This window comes from Helianthus annuus, chromosome 6 (assembly GCF_002127325.2).
Source record: "Helianthus annuus cultivar XRQ/B chromosome 6, HanXRQr2.0-SUNRISE, whole genome shotgun sequence".
Lineage (NCBI taxonomy): Eukaryota > Viridiplantae > Streptophyta > Magnoliopsida > Asterales > Asteraceae > Helianthus > Helianthus annuus.
In genome coordinates, this window is record NC_035438.2 from 1,547,363 (window position 1) to 1,570,095 (window position 22,733).

At 33.0% G+C, this 22,733-nt stretch overlaps 2 protein-coding genes and 1 long non-coding RNA gene across 3 annotated transcripts; 2 read left to right on the forward strand and 1 right to left on the reverse strand.

The window, feature by feature from the left end:
- The first annotated feature begins 14,370 nt into the window (after positions 1-14,370).
- On the forward strand, positions 14,371-16,676 carry LOC110927061. The gene is made up of 6 exons (XR_002585488.2): positions 14,371-14,527; positions 14,909-14,966; positions 15,062-15,118; positions 15,198-15,265; positions 15,337-15,419; positions 15,498-16,676. It is a non-coding gene; the product is annotated as an uncharacterized LOC110927061 (long non-coding RNA).
- An 833-nt stretch (positions 16,677-17,509) lies between these two features.
- LOC118479874 (zinc finger CCCH domain-containing protein 40-like) lies at positions 17,510-20,076 on the forward strand. The gene is made up of 8 exons (XM_035974716.1): positions 17,510-17,515; positions 17,739-17,890; positions 18,035-18,184; positions 18,345-18,364; positions 18,545-18,807; positions 18,899-19,122; positions 19,198-19,357; positions 19,893-20,076. Exons 1-8 carry the CDS (start codon positions 17,510-17,512, stop codon positions 19,974-19,976), a joined length of 1,059 nt encoding a protein of 352 aa, XP_035830609.1. The 3' UTR covers positions 19,977-20,076.
- Positions 20,077-21,166: 1,090 nt separating this feature from the next.
- Positions 21,167-21,910, reverse strand: LOC118479662 (methylsterol monooxygenase 1-1-like). Its single transcript, XM_035974305.1, has 2 exons — positions 21,581-21,910; positions 21,167-21,493 (listed from the first exon to the last, which is right to left on the reverse strand). Exons 1-2 carry the CDS (start codon positions 21,908-21,910, stop codon positions 21,167-21,169), a joined length of 657 nt encoding a protein of 218 aa, XP_035830198.1.
- Between the last annotated feature and the right edge of the window lie 823 nt (positions 21,911-22,733).

Genomic DNA, 22,733 nt, shown 5'->3' on the forward strand with positions numbered 1-22,733 from the left:
TCTCTTACATTGTCTTTTGGCTAATTACCTTTTATCCATGCATAAACATTTTTCCCAAACGCACCACAAAATGAAAGACACTAACTGTTGGTCATGCCGTGCATCGCACGGGCCTACCCTCTAGTTATATATATTCTTCAATAATACTTTTAAAGTAATGTTAATGTTTCATATCCTTTTAATATATGAAATTTGTAACTCTCCGTAATTTTTCGCGTTTATCAAATTATATATTTATTCATTTATTTAATTAAATACATTATTTATTAATTATTTATTCTTTTATTTAAATCATTTATTCTTTTTTAATCATTTATTTATATATTTATTCAATATTTAAATCCTTCGTTCAATTATTATAGAAATAATTATCTATATTGTTATTTATTATTTAGTAATTAACTAACCTCTTGAAACTTAAAATTTAAAATTTATTTCAGTTAGTTTGGTTAAGTTTTAAAACAAGTTTTTTTTAAGTTAATAGAAATTAACATTATTTAGGCTAATTTAGTCAAGTAAAATATACGTGAGGGGTTAGTTATAATATTGTGAAGCTTATTGATTGAAATTTAAAAGAGAAAGGTAAAACTTTAATTATGAAAACCTCAGGGACTAAAGTTGTCATTTGGCCTAAACTTCAATTCCTTTGACTTCCCTTGAAACAATTGCCGCCACAAACAATGACAGCAAACCAAGTTCCGTTACACGCTAATTTTTCGGGATTGACAGAATGATTACGCATTTCCATTCCTTCATACAAATCACGAACCGAGATTTCTTTTGTAACACATGTAGGAAATAGGTTCACCTTTTGTAAAATATAATTACAAAATATATCATAACGAGACTCTCGTTATTCGTAGGAAATATCATTGTACAATACCGGTTGCAATAACTAAATAAAAGAATATAAATATAATTATATATACCAATCTTGATTCAAGCCGCATCTCTGGTGGGTGCTTCACGCGCACTTGATAGCATCCTAGACTCGAGTATTCATCATCTTGAGTCTTGAAAAATACTCCTTGACTGCAACAAAGAGCACACTAAAACGTTGACGATTTTGGTTGAGGCACGTATTCAACACGCTTCCCTTAAAACAGATTTCGTGCATCTACTAAAGATGACGCGTCTGTCTCCCAGGGTACAACAGCCGAAGCAGTCTGTACTGCCGGAGATGGCTCACCGGCCCAAGGTTACATCCGGTAATTGTAGTGTTTGAACTCATGTGGTGGAAACAATTAGAGAGTACTCCTCTCTCTAGTTGGTGTTCAAGTGTTCATACTACTTCTAGTATTCTTCATGTTTCAAGCAATATCCTATTCTTGTTGTAACAAAAAAAAAAACACATAACCTACTATTTGAAGAAGACTAGTGAAAGGATTCACTTGATTATTCATTTAATTAGTCACTTAATTAGAGACTTAAAAACTCTAATAAAACTAATTAAATACTCAAGAGTTACTCTTTTATTTTACCACATGAATATTCTAATTAATATTTATAATTTCATTAAATTATAAATATATTTAATATCCATTCACCAAATTTCCAACAATCCCCCACATGAATGGAGATCATTCAGAACACTTAAAATTTCCCATGTAACCTCGACAGTTGAGTTTTGCATACGATAGGTAGGTGTTACCCTTTGAACCTTCGCTCATGAAATGCACTTAGCCCACTAGCTCTGAGTAGATCTCGATGTCTTTGAACTCGTCTGCTGTTTGTGTGGACGACAATACACTTCACACAAGACTCTCCTTAGCCGGGTCATCTCCTCATAGTCGTGTCCAATAATGGTCGTGGAACACTTTCCTGGTTCTGCGAGAGCTCTAGGAATTGTGCCCTCAATTCCATTCGAAGCGACCCCACTTCTCTCTAACATAGGTGATTCTCCTTAGATCATTAAAAGCATTGTGGTTATCATGATCTATCCAAATCATTTACCACATATTATGCTTAGCCTCACACTTGTCACTTTTAGGAATGGACTAGGAAGTTTATTAATCTTTATAATAAACTACCTTATTAAATGCGTAGGGTTATTCCCCCATAGTGACCTCGCTTATTCATACAATTAGGTTTTCCTATTGAACTCAATTCTTGGGATCTCCAGTCTACTGAGTTAGGTTTCCATCATATGAACTTCATTTTTCAATGGCTTCAGTCCCATTCCACAACTTGATCTCTAATAAACCCTCAGATTGTTGGATCCATAACATTAGCAAATAACTTTGCGTATTTGAGATCAGTTGTCATGATGTGTTCTTAACTCGTAAGTTAATTTTGCCTATTGTCAACTTCTAAGACTATAACCTCAGTGGCCATCTGAATCTGGTTATAACATATGTCTTTGTAAGATACGTGCATCATTTAAGGCAAACACATCTCCATTATACACTACGACCTTTGTGTCCTCCACTTAGTCGTTTATTTGCAATGTTAGATTGGATTACAAAATCCTTATTGCTAAAAACAAATGTAAGACACCCCCCACATTTAAGTGTTATTGGATAACATCTAGATGGGTTAATGAGAACCATTTCTAGATACCCTTATAGGGTTATTTCTTAAATGGATCCTCCCCCACATTTCTTGCCATTTGATCAACATTTCCGTAACACCACTTATGGTGACATTTATACACATATGATTGAACAAGATCAACCTCATTGTATCAGTGAATTCAACTTATATTGCATTAGCTTACATAAGCTTCCGAGCTGACCAAAGCAACACATGCCATTGTCATAAGTTTGTCACCAACTTAGAATAATTCTAATTTAACATCTAGAATAAGCTTAGACAATGAGTTCTCCTCATTAGCTTTTCGAACAAACTCTTAAAAAGTTACATGTTTTTTCCTTATAATGAATGAAAATTCTCCCTCATTTTTGTCTATACACATTTTTTTTTGTGTTCATACACATTTGAATGTTTAGAGTTAATTAGTCTCCGTCAAGACCCATAATTAACCAAGTACTAGTCTAGCATGCTTTAGACTACAATACTTTAGCATGTGAATAGAAGATGCATCATTCTGATTCTTCACAGCCCTAAGGATATCATAATATCACTTTGCAACATTCATCCCTTGTTAAGACAAAATAATGAGACTTATTCATAATCCTAAAACATCAATATTTAGGAAGGTCTCACAAATTATTATATATAGCACATAGCTAAATTTCATCATTCATTTAAAGAACATAACTTGATTACCTTTGATCTCCAACAATCTACCATTGACTCATAAGTACTTAAACATAAGTCTTAATCCAAGTCACTTGGTGAACACATTCATCACCAACAAGATGAATGTTCCTTGTCTACACTCACTATTATGTGTGAGATCGAATCAACTAGATCGACACTCAACAACATGACATTCATAATTTTGCCATAAGTGATTTGCACACATCTATTGTTATTCATTAGGAGATATGTATATTTATGATGCTCTCCCAAATGAAGGTAAAATCTCCATATAGTTCTAACAATAATCAAGTGCTAGACGCATCTACTTATAAATCTCATAAGATTTATTAAAGGTATACAATAACATATAGTACTTCTACTTTCATATGTTAGAAGTCAAACTTGTGAATTTTCCAATGACTTCTAATGAAGTATACGACATGAATGTCGTTAGTGTATTTCATCTCAATACACTTACTACGTTCTTTCATTACTCATTCATGATATGGTTATACATTTGATGTTTCGTCTTTGACTTTTAGTCAATGTAACAACTCTCAAGTTGTTTATGTCCAAGTATTTTCATTTACTATCCGTTTAAAACCATATTATTTTAAACAATGTATAACCGACGTTATAATTATTTTCCACAAAAATAATTTATACGTCACAACCATTAGTGATTTATTTCTTTGTAAAAAATTGCATGTGTTATCCGAAGATATTGAACACAAAACAATAAAATACATTGGAAACTAAATCATAAGTGCCAATCACTTTTGAAATTTAAACGAAAGCATAGACAATATGTAGACATCAAATAGCAAAGTGCTTTTATCTTCATCACTTTATAATCTGACCGAAATCTTTTCAACAATATCGTCCCATGGCATGTCTTGAGGTACTCCCTTAATAAGACTCCATGCACTTGTAAGTACAAGTTCCCCATTTCGTGTTTAAACTTTAAACTTGGACAATTATGCTCAAAACAACACCAAGTTGTTACAAATACTACATTTAAGTAGTAAACTTGAACAATTAAATTTGTTCACAACAACACCAAGTTGTTTTTCACCAAATAACATTTTCTAACACGCATGTTAGAAAAAAACGTTATAACAAGCACATTATAGAATCGAACGTTTACATAAAACGTTTTCCAAAGATATAGTCTATAAAATAAACCATTTCTCATCATCTTTAATGCTCACATAGGCAATTAAATGTTTGCATAAAACATTTATGTTCATTATGAACAATCTCTAACCTCGTATTAGTGATACACATTTTCTAACACACATGTTAGAAAATTTAAGTCATTTTATATATACAAAACATGACCAAATTAGAGCATTAAATGTCATCAATAAAACTCATCAAATGTCATCATTAAAACTCTACTCAAGAGTTTCACCATATTAAGAGTTAAGAGTCTCAATAATTATAGACTTAAACTCTAATAAAAGTCATCAAATGTCATCATTAAAACTCTACTCAAGAGTTTCACATATGAAGAGTTAAAAGTCTCAATAATTATATATTTAAACTCTAATAAAACTCATCAAATGTCACCATTAAAACTCTACTCAAGAGTTTCACATATGAAGAGTTAAAAGTCTCCGTAATTATATATTTAAACTCTAATAAAACTCATCAAATGTCACCATTAAAACTCTACTCAAGAGTTTCACATATGAAGAGTTAAGAGTCTCCATAATTATATATTTAAACTCTAATAAAACTCATCAAATGTCACCATTAAAACTCTACTCAAAAGTTTCACTATATGAAGAGTTTAATTAGTAATTAAAATTTCACTCAAATTGATTTAGAAATCACAAATTAAAGTTGGTGATGAATCCCACACAACTACACTATCACTTTATAGTGATTTAATTCTTGAAGTCAATCAAATATCAACCTCAATGTATGACCTTTTATTTCTAAATCATACAAAGCATTAAAATCAATGCTACAACAAATTACTTATATAAAATGTTTACATAAAACATTTCAAAGCATTTGTATTTTAACCATTTTTAACAATCATGTTAAAAATGAAAGAAATTCTAACGCGCACGTTAGAAATATTAACATTTTCACAAAATGTTAATTCGACTTGCTAAAAACACATATATGGTTCAAATAAATAAGTCATTTCTAATGCACACGTTAGAAACTAAACAATTAAAAAATTGCTTCCAAACTAACGCGTTTCATGAACGTTTCTAACACACATGTTAGAAGACAAATGATTACAAAAATCATTATAAGACTTATTTGTTCATATCAATCCATGGGTGGATGAAAAGTCTACTTTAAATAGAGACTTAATTAGAGACATAAAACTCTAATCAAGTAACATAAAACTCTTATTTAAAGTAATAAAAAACTCTACTTAGGAGAGTTTAACGTTTACAAAAAACATATGGTTTACACTAATAAACCCGATCTAACACAAAAGTTAGAAAAATTAACGATTCCTTAAATCGTTTCAAAACCAAACGTTTGAACCATATTTCATTTGTTTTTGTATCACGGTGTAGGATTTAAGATTTTACCACAATCTCAATAAATCTAAACACAACAAGTTGTACTACATACATATTTCCCAAAAAAATATTTAAAAGATCACAATCTTTAAAAATATTCTTTTTTATTATAAATTCTTTTGTGAACCCAAAATCCATATAAATAAGGTTTTAAGATTGTAGCAACAATCTCACAAAATCTGTTTTAAGTTTGTAGGAAATAGGTTCACCTTTTGTAAAATATAATTACAAAATATATCATAACGAGACTGTCGTTATTAGTAGGAAATATCATTGTACAATACCGGTTGCAATAACTAAATAAAAGAATATAAATATAATTATATATACCAATCTTGATTCAAGCCGCATCTCTGGTGGGTGCTTCACGCGCACTTGATAGCATCCTAGACTCGAGTATTCATCATCTTGAGTCTTGAAAAATACTCCTTGACTGCAACAAAGAGCACACTAAAACGTTGACGATTTTGGTTGAGGCACGTATTCAACACGCTTCCCTTAAAACAGATTTCGCGCCTCTATTAAAGATGACGCGTCTGTCTCCCAGGGTACAACAGCCGAAGCAGTCTGTACTGCCGGAGATGGCTCACCGGCCCAAGGTTACATCCGGTAATTGTAGTGTTTGAACTCATGTGGTGGAAACAATTAGAGAGTACTCCTCTCTCTAGTTGGTGTTCAAGTGTTCATACTACTTCTAGTATTCTTCATGTTTCAAGCAATATCCTATTCTTGTTGTAACAAAAAAAACACATAACCTACTATTTGAAGAAGACTAGTGAAAGGATTCACTTGATTATTCATTTAATTAGTCACTTAATTAGAGACTTAAAAACTCTAATAAAACTAATTAAATACTCAAGAGTTACTCTTTTATTTTACCACATGAATATTCTAATTAATATTTATAATTTCATTAAATTATAAATATATTTAATATCCATTCACCAAATTTCCAACAACACATGCCAGTCAAACGACCAAATGTTTCCATATATTACGAGGCCTTGGAACGCTATAAAACCGAACCATCACCACGGTTCTATTCGACATCCCGACACCCTTACCCACTCTCGAACATACCTTCTGAATAAGCAAACAAGCACCACTCGAAACTCTGTTGAGTCGTATAACCTGCAACAAGATAGACACCGCTGGAACTCAAACTCTGGCCGAAGTCGTTACTCGAAACTCACGACATCCTTTTGTTTGGAGTCCGACGCTGTCGGAGAAGACGACCGGAGTGTCGTCGGAGTCCCAAGCTTTTCGCCTGTAATCGGAGGTTCACCGGAGTAAATCGAGACGCCGATGGGTAACTAAGCTCGCCGGAGTTCACGTAGTTTCGTTCAACTGTTCGGTATAATTTTCTTATTCATTTATTCATTGTTGATGAAACCCTTCCTTGCTTTTCATTTCTTTTATGAAGCAACACGTTCATAGTAAATGTTATCAGTTCTATTGTTTGTTTTACAAAGAAGATGAACCTATCCATGTTTAAAACAAATAAAAACCATTATATCCTGTTTCTTTTAAAACCCTTTTTAAATCCACTATTATTTAACCAAAATTTATTTAATTTTTTTTCCCTTTAAAATCTTATTTTCTTTTTTTCTAAAACTCTAAAAAGTAAGTAATTCTTTCATAAAAAAAACGTGAACAACTAAGAATATATTTTAACCCTTTTATTTTTACATTATTTTATTTTATAATTTTAATATTAATAACGAGCTAGGTACATAAATAACTAATATAGAGATATTAGTAATCCTTCTCTTGTATGGTATTTTACACTTAGGTTAATCGCTTTGCCCGTTCTTTTGGACTTGCTCAATCTTTACTCGTACGCTCTAATCTTTTTCCAAGAAACGCAACGCAATCACTGTGAGTATACTTGATCCCATTTTTATTTTATCGCTTTTGGGTGCAACATGTATTCTATACAAAAACACGCAACGCTTGAAACTTGTTATATGCACACTCTATCCATTTTTAAACATGAAACAATTTGATGCTGGTTAATCTCGTATGTTATGTAAGCTTTCGTGTCTATATGCTCATTAACCTGGCTGAGACTTATTAAACTTCTGAGACTACTGAGACTTATTAAACTTCTGAGACTTATTAAATCTCCTATTCTATAGGAGTACGCACCGCCCTTGAGTGAGTCTTGGGGCGTGTGCGTTGGAAACTTGGGTTTGACATATAGTGACACTGTTTCAGCATATTAGTAACTTGTATTATGTTGTTCATGTTGGATATGAGTATTTAAACTTTTTATTCTACTTTACGCTATGTATCAAACCTGTATACTCGCCAACTTTTTGTTGATGTTATTTTAATACATGTTGCAGGTTGATTGTTCAAGATTCAAGAAAACAAGTTAGGATGGCATTAGAAACCCATTTTAGTAATTAATTAATGTTGAATTTATGTTTGATATTTGAGACTTTGTAATACTCTTCTAGTTTCAATAAAATGATTTAAATTCATATTGTCACATTTAGTGTTATGTTGTTTTGAGCAATTTGTTCGTCTCATCCCGATGTTTCCGCCATCGGTTGAGGTGTGACAAAATTGATCATGAATAGTAAACTTAATTTCTTTATTTTATTATTAACAAGTGATAAACAGTTAATTAATATATATTTTATTATTTTCACAAAGGTATTTAAATATAAACATGATTAAGTTTTTTTATTTGTTAATTTTACTTTTATGTTAATACATAACTAATTTTTTTTAATTATTTATTTCAAATTTGAAGACAAGCAATTGATCATGAATAGTAAACTTAATTTCTTTATTTTATTATCAACAAATAATAAACAATTAATTAATATATATTTTATTATTTTCACAGAGGTACTTAAATATAAACATGATTAAGTATTTTTATTTGTTAATTTTACTTTTATGTTGATACCCAACTAAATTTTTAATTGTTTATTTTAAATTTGGAGACAATCATTCTTCTAAATGATTCTACGATTTAGTTTTAAATAGCAATGTAATTTTTCGTTGATTCTAGAATATGCTATTACAATGTGTTTTTCCTCTATGTCTTAATGTGCAAGTGAATTGATATCGACCAGATTCCTACCGCGAAGCGCATGGAGAAATACACTAGTTGTTATTAAATTGAATTTATGTATTTTTGCTAATAATTTAAAAGGTAATGTAAAACAAAAGGTTAAATTAAAATGGTTGAAATATGTTTTCTGTGCAAAAAAACTACGTACATACTAAAATAAGAATATTTTACCGTACACCTTAATTTAGTGTACACTCATGTCTTAGTTATAATTTACCTTTTTCTTAAAGTTTTGAGGAATAAATAGAAGTATGGTTGTGTTTTTTATTAACGTATCTATAGAAGTTAAATATTGTTCACCAAGAACTTGCATTTATAGAAGATTCGAAAGATTTTGTTAGGGTTGTTTGTATGTAAAATCGGATTTGTATATGTGCTACATGTGCCGTTGGATACTCGTACTTTTTTAAGTATGTTATGTGTTATATAGCTATATGATAATATATTCATTAAATATAAACAAACCATGCAATATGTTTGTAATGATCAGAGTCACTTATTTCATTGAAGACAACTCAAATATGTATATAAGTTGTTCATGACACAAGTTATATACCATAAAACGTCCTCTGCTACTAATTCACTATATTAACTAATGGAAGCATCTGATCTAAGAAGAAGATGTTGAATACTCCGACCCGATATCTAGCACACAAACATATGATCCATCCCCTTTTGAGCCAACTTTAACCTAAATTATATCAAATAAATATCCATATGATTTTCAGTATTTTAAATCAAATTCATATAACTAATCATGCAAATCACATATCGAACATTATTTGACTTTTCACCTATTAATTTAATTAAGGTTGGTACATGTATATTAGGGAAAATATAAATTGAAAATCAGTAAAGTTAAGAAACCTTGTGAAAAACCAATCAAACAATTATTTTTTTTATATTTATATAATATATATTATTATAGTAATTATAATAAATAAAAGAAAAAGGGATTTGTATCGAAGTGTTACACATAGAGTAAAAGATGTTGTGTAACGTTTTACACAACTTTTACATTATCTAACAAAAACGTGTTACATGGGGTTTTCAAGGGGCTACAAATTTCGTTTTTTAATTCTTTATGTATTAATTATAAATAAAATATATTACATATGTTAATAGATTATAAAAATGAATGTACAATGGGGTTTAGAGCATTCACATCCAACCCACTAAAATCTGTGAGTGGAGTTTTTATAATGCAAAGAGTGTAAAAGGTGGTTGTGAGTGGAGGGGAGAGAAAATGTTACTGTTTATCTGTATATTTGAGGGACACTGTTCGTCCCGTATAATTTTTTAATATATTTTGAAAGTGATTGTGAGTGGAGGAGAGAGAAAAGGTAATGATAAAGGTATAAAAAATATTATTTAATTGAAAAGGAGAGAGAAGATGTAGTGTTTTTTAGTGTAATTTAGGGTGAAAATTAAAGGAGTGGATGTGAATGCTCTTACGGGTTTTTCCAACTCAATAGAACTTTCGAATTAGCCCTCCAAAGTGTATATATATATATATATATATATATATATATATATATATATATATATATAGGGTTAGGTTAACGTACAAATGCCCTTATCGTACATTACGTACGCTACAATCTCAGTCGTTCGATCATCTTCCCGCATTGAATTCGCATGTTGTTTTTTTGTAACAATTTCGCATGTTGGTTTTTTAACATGCGATTTCATCAAAATTACCACATGCGAAATTGTTATAAAAAAACAACATGCTATTTCATCAAAATTATCACGTGCGAAATTGTTATAAAAAAACATGCGATTTTAAAATGCGGGAAGATGATCTGACGGCTGAGATTGAAGCGTACGTAATGTATGATAACAATATTGTACAATACTCTTTACATATATATATATATATGTGTGTGTGTGTGTGTGTGCGTGTGTGTGTGTGCGCGTGTGTGTTTGTGTGTGTGTATATATATAATAGCAAACGGATATATTGTTATATCAGTTAAATATTCAAATGTGAAGTGTATGTTTACCTGTTTCTGTAGGAGTTTCTTGTGGTACTTGTAGCCCTGGTGAAAAGAGAAAACAAATAACGCTTAACCATGGGTACGTACTAAGAAAACTTATAAAACTCTTTATGTGGACAAGGATAAGCCACGTGGGCTATGTTACATTCTACATGAGGGGCAAAACTTGTATTTATTGGTTCTCAACCAAAAGTTGTTGTCACTGTCCAAGATCCATCAATGAAGAAGACTATTTATGTTGTATTTGTTGAAACAAGGCATCGGTTATGCATGTGGCACGTGATGCATAAACTTTCTCTAAAGGTTTGATTTTCTTATTTTCATGTGTTTGGCGTTCTAAGATATATGACGTTTTTTCATTCATAACTGTTTTTCATGTTAGTTTGTTGTTTTTAATGTATACATTTGCATGGCGTTTTCGTGTTATATATAGGTTGGTGTTAGGCTATGCAATTCCACCAATTTCAAAGAAAGTATTTGTGGTGTTGTGCGGGCGGATATTCTTACACCCGAAGAGTTTGAATCAGTATGAGAAAAGGTTACTGGAGTGTTCAATTTAGATGATAATGATTGTCTTTTTGATATTTTTGCGCTTAGGGAATCTTGGATCTCTGCATACTATAGATGGAGGAACTATCGGGCCTTAGGCGTACTACATCGAGGTTGGAGAGTGAGAACCATTTTTTGGTCAAGTGTGCAATTCAAATCTACTATTGTTGAGTTCATGACTCATTACGAAACTGCAATAGAAGCACATCATCACACGCACTGGATAAATGATCATGAATCTCGATACAAACGCCCCCAGTTGAAAAGCAATTCAAATCTACTCTTGTTGCTGATGTATACACAAAAAATATTTTTTGTGACGTTCAAACTGAGCTAGTCGGGATTGGGGATTGCTTAAATCAACGTTATGAAGATCAACCCGATGGGTTTGTTAAGTTCTACATAAATGATTTCCAGCAGCCTTGTACATCCTTATTCGAGATAAACAATGACGTTTTTTGGGTATTTTTTATTTTGGCGGTTTCTGAATATGGCGTTTATTATATTTTTAAACTTTTACTTATTTTTTTTGCATGCAGTTTTTATGTTTGTTGTTTGATGGTGTTTTATACAAACATTGTCTGCATGGCGTTTTATACATACATTATTTTTGGCGTTTTTCAGGTAATGTACCATAAGTCTGACTACACCAGCACTTCCTCATGCAGGCGTTTTGAGTAGTTTGGTTTGCTATGTAGACATATATTTTATGTTTTGAGAAGTTTGGATATTAGGGAATTTCCAAAACAGTACATTTTGAATAGATGGCGTAAAGAGGCTTTGCCAAATTGCCTTCCAATTACTCAATTAGTCGTGAATTTATGACCGAGCTTGATCCCGGTGTGCAAAGTATGATGCAACGTAGTATACTTTGAACCGTTTATCTGATAATAATGAGGAGCTATCCTTATACAAGGATCAGGTTCAATCTTATATGAAGAAGGCTTAAGATATGTAAAATGTTGCTCCTCCTCCTAGTACTAGGGATAGATTTGCAGAGATAACAGGTCAATATCAAAACGACAAGAATCTGATAAGAGTCCGTGTTGGGTATAACTCGAAAGGTTCTGGATCTCACAAGCGTTTGAAATCCAAACAGGAGGAAGCAATCGAAAAACAAAAACAAAAGGGAAGCCTAGGGCAAAAGAAAGACAGTGTAAAAATTGTAAAGCTTACGGACACTATGCATCGACATGCCAGAAGCCTGTAATTAAAAGAAAATCTACACAGTCTTCGAGAGCAAGTGAAAAGTAGTTTGACGTTTTTTTATTTTTTTCAGAACATACAATATTGGCATTTGGCGTTTTATATTTTCTATATACCATTTCTTAGTTTTTCCACGTTTTTCCACTTTTTGTGCATAAAATGTGATTTGGAAGTTACACAACAAACAATACAAGACTGGACACACACATAAACGCTAAAAAAAGAATACCTTTTGGTAAATAAAAATATTTTAAACCTCTAATTAGGTGACGATTAACTCGGTAATATTTTGTTGAATGAGATGGACAACATTGTTAATCCTCACTTAAGAATGTTGTCCAACAATGTTGTCCACCCCATTCAGTGAAAATTTATTGAGAACAAAACTAAATCTCCAAGAAATGACGTTTGCAATCTGTAGTTTTTGAACTTTTTGGCATTTATAAATTGAATAGTATTTAGTAAAATATGGCGTTTGTTTTTTGTTTGATCAATGGAAGGTCGTCAGACGTTCTTTATATATGATGTTTTTGGCGCGTAATTTAGGCAGAAAGTTATTATAATAAATGTTAGTAATGAAGCTTCCGTCGTTTTAGTTACTGTTTGTTAAGCTTTATCTGTTAAACACAAAGTTTGGCGTTTTATATGACTGGCGTTTAGATAAAAATGTGTGTAGGGATTGTAGTTTAAGGCGAGAATTTTAATGACATTTTACTCGTGAGTTTGACGTTTTGTATAGGGCAGTATAAAAACCCTTTTCCCTTTAATGAAACGCGTCCACGTAATAAAATTGATGTTATTTAGGAAAACACCACCGCACCAATCTAATCCATAGATAGTTTTGATCCAACGGATGAGGGCCGTTCTCACCGTTTTCACACTTTTAGGCGTTTTCCCTAAATCCTGCCCCTATATATATATATATATATATATATATATATATATATATATATATATATATATATATATATATATATATATATATATATATGTGCCAATCAACGTACAAAATCGCTTAACGTACATCGCGTACGCGATTGATTTCCAACGTGCGAATTTATGTTTCAAACATGCGATTTGTGATTGTTGACACCCCATGCGATTTCATCATATACATAACATGTGATTTCATCCCCCATATACACAACATGCGATTCCCATATTTTATGAATGCGCTTTTTTAATAACGTGCGATTTTCAATCGCGTACGTAATGTACGTTAAGGGCAATTGTACGGTACATTTTTCTATATATATACATATATATATACACAATTAAATAATTAATTAATTTAGTACCTTGTCTGTACCATATATGTAGTCACAATAAGTGAAGACAGTGAAGACAGGTGCAAAGTTGCTATGGCTTTGGCCTCCAACGCAATGGTGATAGTCATGGTATTCAACACCAGCAGTAAATGGGATGATTTTTTTTAATGTCCAGGGAAAGTCATACCTAGTAAAATGTATGTTTACACTTAATAATAAACCACTGAATATATATATATATATATATATCTATAATACTTTATAATGCATATCCGAAGGATAAAATTGGAAAAAAAAATGTACTTAAAACATACTCAATGCACAATGTACAAGACTTAAAGCACCAAGAAACACAAAACATTTACCCTTCACCCGGATCCATCATCAGCCGTCCATTTTCTTTCAATTCTTCACATGGATCGTGATCTGACGGATGTCTTTGTTTTCACACGGATCCAACTTTCCCCTTCCATCTCTCTCATCTCTCTCACAACTCACACATCTCACAAAACCATCAGACCCCTCTCTCTCTCTCTCGCGACTCAAGAAAACCATGGCAGATCTATCACCAGACCCGTTTCATGAGCAGATCTGTGAGGATTCAACCGCCTATCCCCTCCTTGTTACGCTGCCTGAATCGCGGCTTCTCCTTCATTCCAGGTATCATACTTCTCCATTTGAATCGACAACTTTTACGATTGATCTTAACCTGATATATACTTCCAGGTATCATACTTCCAGGTATAGAAGTGTTTTTTTTTGAGGGGGTGGTTTGGTTTGGTTTGGTTTATGCTCTTAACCTGATGTGATCCAGTTTTACGATTTTGGTAATCGAGCTATGTTTGAAGCTTATTTTGGTCATGTGTGGATATTTTCCTATGTGGTGATTTTATGTTTGATACAATTTTCATGTCCTGATACATATATTTTAGCAAGTTTGTTCAACAACAGTCTATGTGTAACATTGTATCCACCATGTAACTATTTATACCGATAGGGTTTTCCCAAGTTTCACTGACTTTTGAGAATTTCAAATTTCAGTATGCAGGATCAGCTTGGGACGAGCTCAAGCACATAAGACAAGCTATTGGGGTTCCTGGTATTTCACCTTATTTTCTATATATTTCTTTTTACCATATATAATATTTAATTATTTGTGAGCTATGTTTTATAGCTTTCATTTATCGATTTTAGGTTATTTATCAGAAGCCAAAGAAGACACTGGATGAAATAACTCACCATTTGTGCCCAGTAAGTTTCAGTTCCCATATCTTATCTAGAAAATCATTAATTCAATATTAAACTGATGGTAAATCCGTTTCACCTGCAGATTCTTAGCATACAACAGCTCTACAGAATTGGGATGACAAATACGACACACATAGTCTTTCTCCAGATGTATTTATCTTTTATGTATATATATTTTCTAAAATAAAAGCACACCCATTTCTAAATCTCATTTCTGACAGGTAATTTCCAACATGAGGGTGCTGATGACTGAATATTCAAACAATGCTGTCAGCAGCTCATTTTTGCTGGATGATGATTCAAGGTTAAACATATCATCAGAACAAATTTGATATTTGTTTGTGGAAATATTTCTATATTTAATAAAACATTTGGTGTGCAGCATACCATTCTCTGTTGATGACCTCTCCAAATCAATGCATCAGATCAATATAGCAGATATTGAGCCGCCACCACTTGTTCGTGATAATTCAGGTTTCATTTTCTTATTGTCACGTGCTGAATCATGATCATTCGGGTTTCAGTTCACTTATATGGAAGTTGACCTTTGATGGTAGGTTTGATTTTACCAACATGCGTAGTGGTTTAGATTAAATTGTGTAAACATCATTCTTTCGATAATGCGGCAAATGTGTTTTAACTAAGGTGTTGCCAGGTTCCAAGTTTGATTACTGTTTGGAGTTGCTATGTGTTGGATGATGCTTCTGAAACTCGAAGGTGGAGATTGTTATATTGAGTTTTAGAAGTCTAGGGTGTTAAGAGTAATAATTGTGTTTGTTTTGTTGAAGTTGTTGATATTGGTTCTATATATGATTCAATCAGGTTAAATAAATATATAGGCAATCAGTAAAAGCTGAATAACAGTCTAAAACAACCTATAGCATGTTTAAAATAGCAATAATTTATACTGTGTGTCTTGCTTATCTCGGGCCCTTGATTGGGTGTGCATATAGTATTTGACTATCCATTTTTGATGCACTTTAATTTTGAAGATGGTGATAACAATGTCATTATGCATATTTTGGGCATAATATGTAGTAAATTCTCTTATTAAATTATCAACCTTTTTTTGTTTTTTTTATTTGGTTTTAAGGAGACTGGATTTGGTATTTTTATTGTCTGAATCATTCAGTGCAATTTCCTTCTGCCGAACCTTGTTTAGAATTAGTTACTGGATAGACAAAGTAGAAAAGATTTAGTTTTTTGTTGTTTGTGATTAAATTTTATGAGGCTGGGTTCTGTTTATTTTATTTTCTAACATTTGTTGCTTGTTACTTAAGTCACAGTTTGTGTCCAAATGTTTTGGTTCAGCTGGTGTTGTATGATCATTGTAATTATGGGTTCCCTCATCTTATGTTGTTTGCTATGGAGAATATTCCTCCTATGAGGAAACTTAGTCTTGATTATGGTGATGCCGGTGAATGGACCGGGAAATTAGCTATATGTAACTAAATCTACTTTGGCTCGTGGATTTTAAACCTGAATGAAGATTCAGGGATGCATGATGCAGAGGTAACTAACTGGTTTTTGTTTGATGTGCTATGCATAGAGCTGGGTTAATGGGTCAAAACGGGTTCGGGTTCGGTTGATCCAAGACCCTTTTGTCTAAAGCTTATTAGTTTTTTTTTATATATAAATTGTATAAATTTGATTAGAAAACATATATTATTTCAAGGATTTTGATTTTGACCCGTTTAACCCTGTTTCTTTTCAAGCTAAATCTTTTGACTTAACCTTTTTTGGCCCATTAAGGTAAAGCACCACCGGTCCACCTGCATGGCCGAGGTAACCAGATGGTTTTCTTTAATATACCAAGCATAGAGGCCGTAAAAGAGGCTTTTGTTTGGTTAATGGGTCAAAGCGGGTTTGGGTCCGGTTGATTCAATTAATAGGTTCGTGGTTGTTACGTTTTCTTTAGTATATAAGTAATGCATAGGGTCGGATGTATTCGTTCGATTAATTCTGTATTCAATCAGTTAAGAAGTCAAGTATTTTGTTCAATCAAGAAGACCTGACGTGTTCCTGTTGTTCAGTTGATTAGCCAGTGATTGGGTTTAACATTTGGTGCTTTTGTGACCCTGTTATTATATGTCCTAATATGCAATGTACATGATGTCAGTAATCTTTTTATAACAATTTCAGTTAGTTGAATAAATTCAATATTCAGTTGATGGGTTTGTTGCCTTTTTTGTAGGTACATCTCCTTGCAATGATTTTGCAGCTAGACGTCCACATGTTATCTTTTAGCCAAAAAGAAAAAATTTGCAAGGTTAAAAGGTCTGCAGATTCACCATGTGTTTATGATGCAAGTTAATGAAATATATAATACCAGTTTTCATGAACGTATAGTATAACGGTAACAAATATAAAAGGGACCATGGGCCTAAGAATAAGATGGCGGTATGAAGCAGTCGATGATGAACAAAGTTGATATGCCATACCACAAGTGGATGTGGTTATTTTCTTGTGTATGTTTGGATTGCTAATCTGTACTTAAAAAAGCCCTTGATATCATGTTGTAGATTGTACATATTAAGTTCAAATTAATATAATATAGATGTTACTTTCATGTATAGCGCTAGAGTGCATTTAGGTTATAACCTTTGTTTGCAGCCGTTTGCAGCCATTGAACGGCACGTTTACGACTGCAAACGCAGCAGCAAACGGGTGTAAAAACGCAGCCGTTTGCTGCCGCGCTTGCAGCCGTAAACGCGCCGTTAAACGACTGCAAATGCAGCAGCAAACAGCTGCGTTTTTACACCCATTTGCTGCTGCGTTTGCAGCCGTTTAACGGCGCGTTTATGGCAGCAAACGGCTGCGTTTTTACACCCATTTGCTGTTGCGTTTGCAGCCGTAAACGCGCCGTTAAACGGCTGCAAACGGCATCGTTTTTACACCCGTTTGCTGCTGCGTTTGCAGCAGTAAACGCGCCGTTAAGCGGCTGCAAACGCAACAGCAAATGGGTGTAAAAACACAGCCGTTTACTGCTGCGTTTGCAGCTGTAAACGCTTCGTTAAATGGCTGCAAACGGCTGCGTTTTTACACCCGTTTGCTGCTGCGTTTGCATCCGTAAACACGCCGTTAAACGGCTCCAAACGCGGCAACAAACGAGTGCAAAAACACAGCCATTTTTAATTGCATAAAAAGGAAATTGGATTGTGGGTTTGGTTCTTTAACAATAATTACATAAAATTAAATTTTAATTTTTTGGTTCATTTCTATTTGGCAGATACGCAGCCATGCCCAGAAGTACTTTATAAAAGTCCAAAAAAGTGGGACCAACGAGCAGTGGTGCTCGGCTCGTATGTATGTGTGTGTTAATTCTTTTATTTTTGTTTTTTATGTTATCAATATTTGTATCAAAATTTAGCAAAAAGATTTTTAAAAATTCAACGAACCGACTCAATTGGGATTGAGTTGGCTCGAAAGCAAATTATGATAAGGAGTGCAAGATCTGTACTAGGCCATTTACAGTGTTCTGGTGGAGACCTGGTAGGGATGCAAGATACAAGAAAAGTGAGATCTGCCAAACATGCAGCAAGTTGAAAAACGTTTGTCAAGTTTGCCTTTTAGATCTTGAATATGGTTTACCAGTTCAAGTTCATGATACGGCACTCAGTATCAACTCAAATGACTCCATATCAAAGAGTGATGTCAACAGGGAATTCTTTGCTGAGGAACATGATCGCAGGGTATGTACCTTTACAATCTATACACAATTTTTTAATGCAAATATAAAGTCACAACTGATATAATCTTATTATTGTTGTTTCTTTGATGCAGGCAAGAGCTGGTCTAGATTATGAGTCCTCGTATGGAAAGGAACGACCAAATGATACTATTTTGAAACTGCAAAGGATAACACCGTATTACAAGAGAAATCGAGCACATATTTGCAGTTTCTTCATCAGAGGCGAATGTACTAGAGGCGCTGAATGCCCTTACAGGCATGAGATGCCTTTCACTGGTGAGTTATCCCAGCAGAATATCAAAGACCGTTATTACGGGTATGCCACTATCCACTCATCCCCCTATTTCTTAAAAAACAAATGTATAACTTTTTTGTATTATGTGATTTGCAGAGTTAATGATCCAGTTGCGCTAAAACTACTAAACAAGGCAGGCGAAATGCCGTCGTTAGAACCCCCAGAGGACGAGAGCATTAGAACGTTATACGTAGGAGGGCTGGATGCAGAGTTTCCGAGCAAGTCCTTAGAGACAACTTTTACCCCAGAGTTTCCGGTACCATTTACTCATTCCTACTTATGGCCAACAATTTGAAAGTTTAATAGGCCATTTTCTGATCACTGCAAAAAGGTACACCCACACCCTTACCCTCACCTTTATCCCCAAAAAGGTAGACCCATTATGGTAAAACTTTTGAACCATCTTTTCTACATAAGCTACCTGCTTCCTTTCTTTGTTTTGTTGAAATAAGACTTATGTTAGTCAAACCACCTACTTTCTTTCTTTGTTTCTGAACCATCACTATTTTGGTGAAATCAAAGCCACCTATTCTCTGCTGGCCAGTTTATTTGTAGAGTATATTATGCTTTAGATTTGACAATGATGTTGATTATGTGATGATAATCTAAAGTTGCTTATTAATCTCTTTTCTTAACCTTATTATCGAAGACTGACTGTTCCCATTTCATAAATTATCTGCTGCTTCTTTTTTGAATGTCATTTTTGGTCATTACATGCACTGATTTCTTTAATAATTAGAATTAATCAAACACTCAAACCCACTATTAACAATAAAAGTTTGTTGTTTTAGGGTGATCATGTGGCACTTACGTTTGCATTTGCTGAAATGGGGTTTAAGTTGCGGCGCCTTTACATGCGAGAACAAGCTATGTAGGCTGTGGGTTTAACCCATTCAACATGTCTTATCACATAGAAGATTAACCATCTTGAATCGGTTCCTATTGAATATGTGATGGATCCACGTATATGTTTAAAATTTATATAACACAAATTGTGGGTTTGTAACTATGGACATAACTGCATTTTATTTGTCATCTAATTACATTTCCGTTTGAGTACCATACACAAAACGAGTACCGTGTTTTAAATTGTTGCTGCTGCATCGCGTGGGTTTCAGGTTCCATCTTATGTTACCTACTTACCTTAGCGTTCTTTTTGCTACATAGTTTACGAAAGGGATTACGTTTATCGGACATTTGATGCTGATCACATGAACTTGGATAAAATGACTAAATGGCTATATCGCAACTGATAAATAGTCAATAAAGCTTATATAAATCTGCCTACAATGCTTGAATTAGTTGTGATTGTTTTGGTCTTATACTATGTGTAATTATATGCTACCGCTTAATATTCTTGATTAACTCTATGCTGATGACATCAAGGCATTTTTGTAACTTACAAGACTTTGAAATATGGGATGAAAGCAGCTAACTTGCTTTTAAACTAAAATTGATGGTTGGTCCTAAAGTTCATTCTCTTTATTCAATTAGCCTACATGTTAAAACATCGCCAATAGTTAATGTTTGCATTAGTTTTCCAATAATATATTCTAAAAATCTTTTGCAAGGCGATGGCCTCATGTTAGTCCATACTTCAATGGTAGAAATATAAGAAGTGAAAAGGTATTTATTATTTAGAGCTTTGTGTAGCTTACATATAATTGTCACTACCACCATACGATTCATCATTCAAAACCGTTGATTTACCTGCATCTTTAAAATCTCTCATAACATAACTAGAACACAATTTTCTTTATTTTCTCCTGAAGCCGGTAACCGGCCGTCACACAATAATCACCAAACGCCATCACGAAACCACCAATTGCCGCACATCGCTACATTGCCACCATCGTCCTTGCACGCCACATCAGAAACTACATCCCCATACATAGCCCTAAACTCACCAACCTAAGTGATATATTTTCCGCCGCATCGCGCGGGTAAATGACTAGTATATATATATATATATATATATATATATGGCCATATAAATTCATAATACCATATTATGATTAATAAGTGAACTCAAACTCATAATTTTGTTGCTATTAAACATTAAAACCTACCCACTATGATTCTCAACGGACTCAATCTCTCTTAAGGCAAGCCACAAAAAGAGTGTAATCATATGTCCTGGGACAAGTGCAGGACCAAGAAAAGATGGAATCCCGAACAATATTACGTCCATCCAATGGGCATGCAAAGTAGCAAACCCCATAGGTGCTGAGTATTCGTGATGAACCTTATGGATATTCTCATACATCCATTTCAAATGACAAAGTCTATGAATCCAATAATTAGCGTAATCGTCAATAATAAAGTACATGATCAGTTGAGATATAACCTCCATTGATGATGGTAAGGGCAAGCTTGTTCTAATACCAATCATCTACATATACACATATGATTAATTATAACATTTTATAGTACATAAAGATATACAATATTTAAAAGTGTTAAAAATGATACATCTTACTTTCATCAAAGGATAAGAGGCAAGTAGCATGGGTACAACGGTGAGTAAGAGTGTTTTCATTACACCCAAGTAACATGTGAACTTATCGTATAACGAAAACTTAATCTTGGGTTGAAGTTTGTAAGAAGCGACGTAATTGGGAAATATGAGTTCCATAACTAAGTAGAATAAAGGTGGTAGAGTTGATAGGAGAAATACTAACGGAATGTTGTGGCAGTAGAGGACGTAATCTGACTTGTTGGCCGTGTAATTAAACCATAAAGTTTCAGCCCGGGTGAGAGATCGGCCAATGGCGGTTTCGACCTCTTGAAGAGAGGTAAAGGGCATCATTTTGTGATTTCTAGAAATTAAGAAATTAGTGTGAAGAGTTTTGTTTGCTGTCATATTTGTTTCAACTGGTCAAATATATATACTAGGGGGCTATAGATATTTTGTAGGTTACCATTAGATATTTTTAGGTATTGGGGTAATTTTTTTTCTTAGTAGAAACCAAACCATATGTTTATCCTTAATTTTATGTACATGTTTTGTTCTCACATCTACTTAACTTTGCATATCTAAATAACGTTAGAACAACCTATAAACATCTTACTTTGACAAACCGCCCACTAAGGTGAAGACAAACCCAACACTAAAGATCAGATATGTAAACATGTGGACGTAATAATTAGTGGCCAAGACATAGTATTGCAACGTTGTATTTTCCATGTGATCAAATATACATTTGTCTACTTGTTAGATACATTTATTGGTGTCTTCTTACTTGATTTAGTGATTTAAAAAAAAAACAGAGAAACATGGTTTGCCTTCGAAAAAAAACCTCTAACGGATAAGAAGAATGGTTATGTAACGTAAACTTGTGTGGCTGTAATATATAAAAGGGATATCCAACAATTAGACATGTGTCAATTTATATCTTGGAGTGACTAGAACACCAATTTTTTTTTTAAATATAGTGATCTTGAAAAACGTACGTACTAATAAAATTGTTTTCGTATTAATATCTATTATAATAGTATTTTTGTCTCTCAAGAATCTCACTGGTTTTAATCAATACTTTTAAATCATTCGCTTTTAAAATAAAAAACTAACAAACATTTTTACAGTTTATATTAATTTTTCTATCTTATTATTATAATTTATAAGTAATATT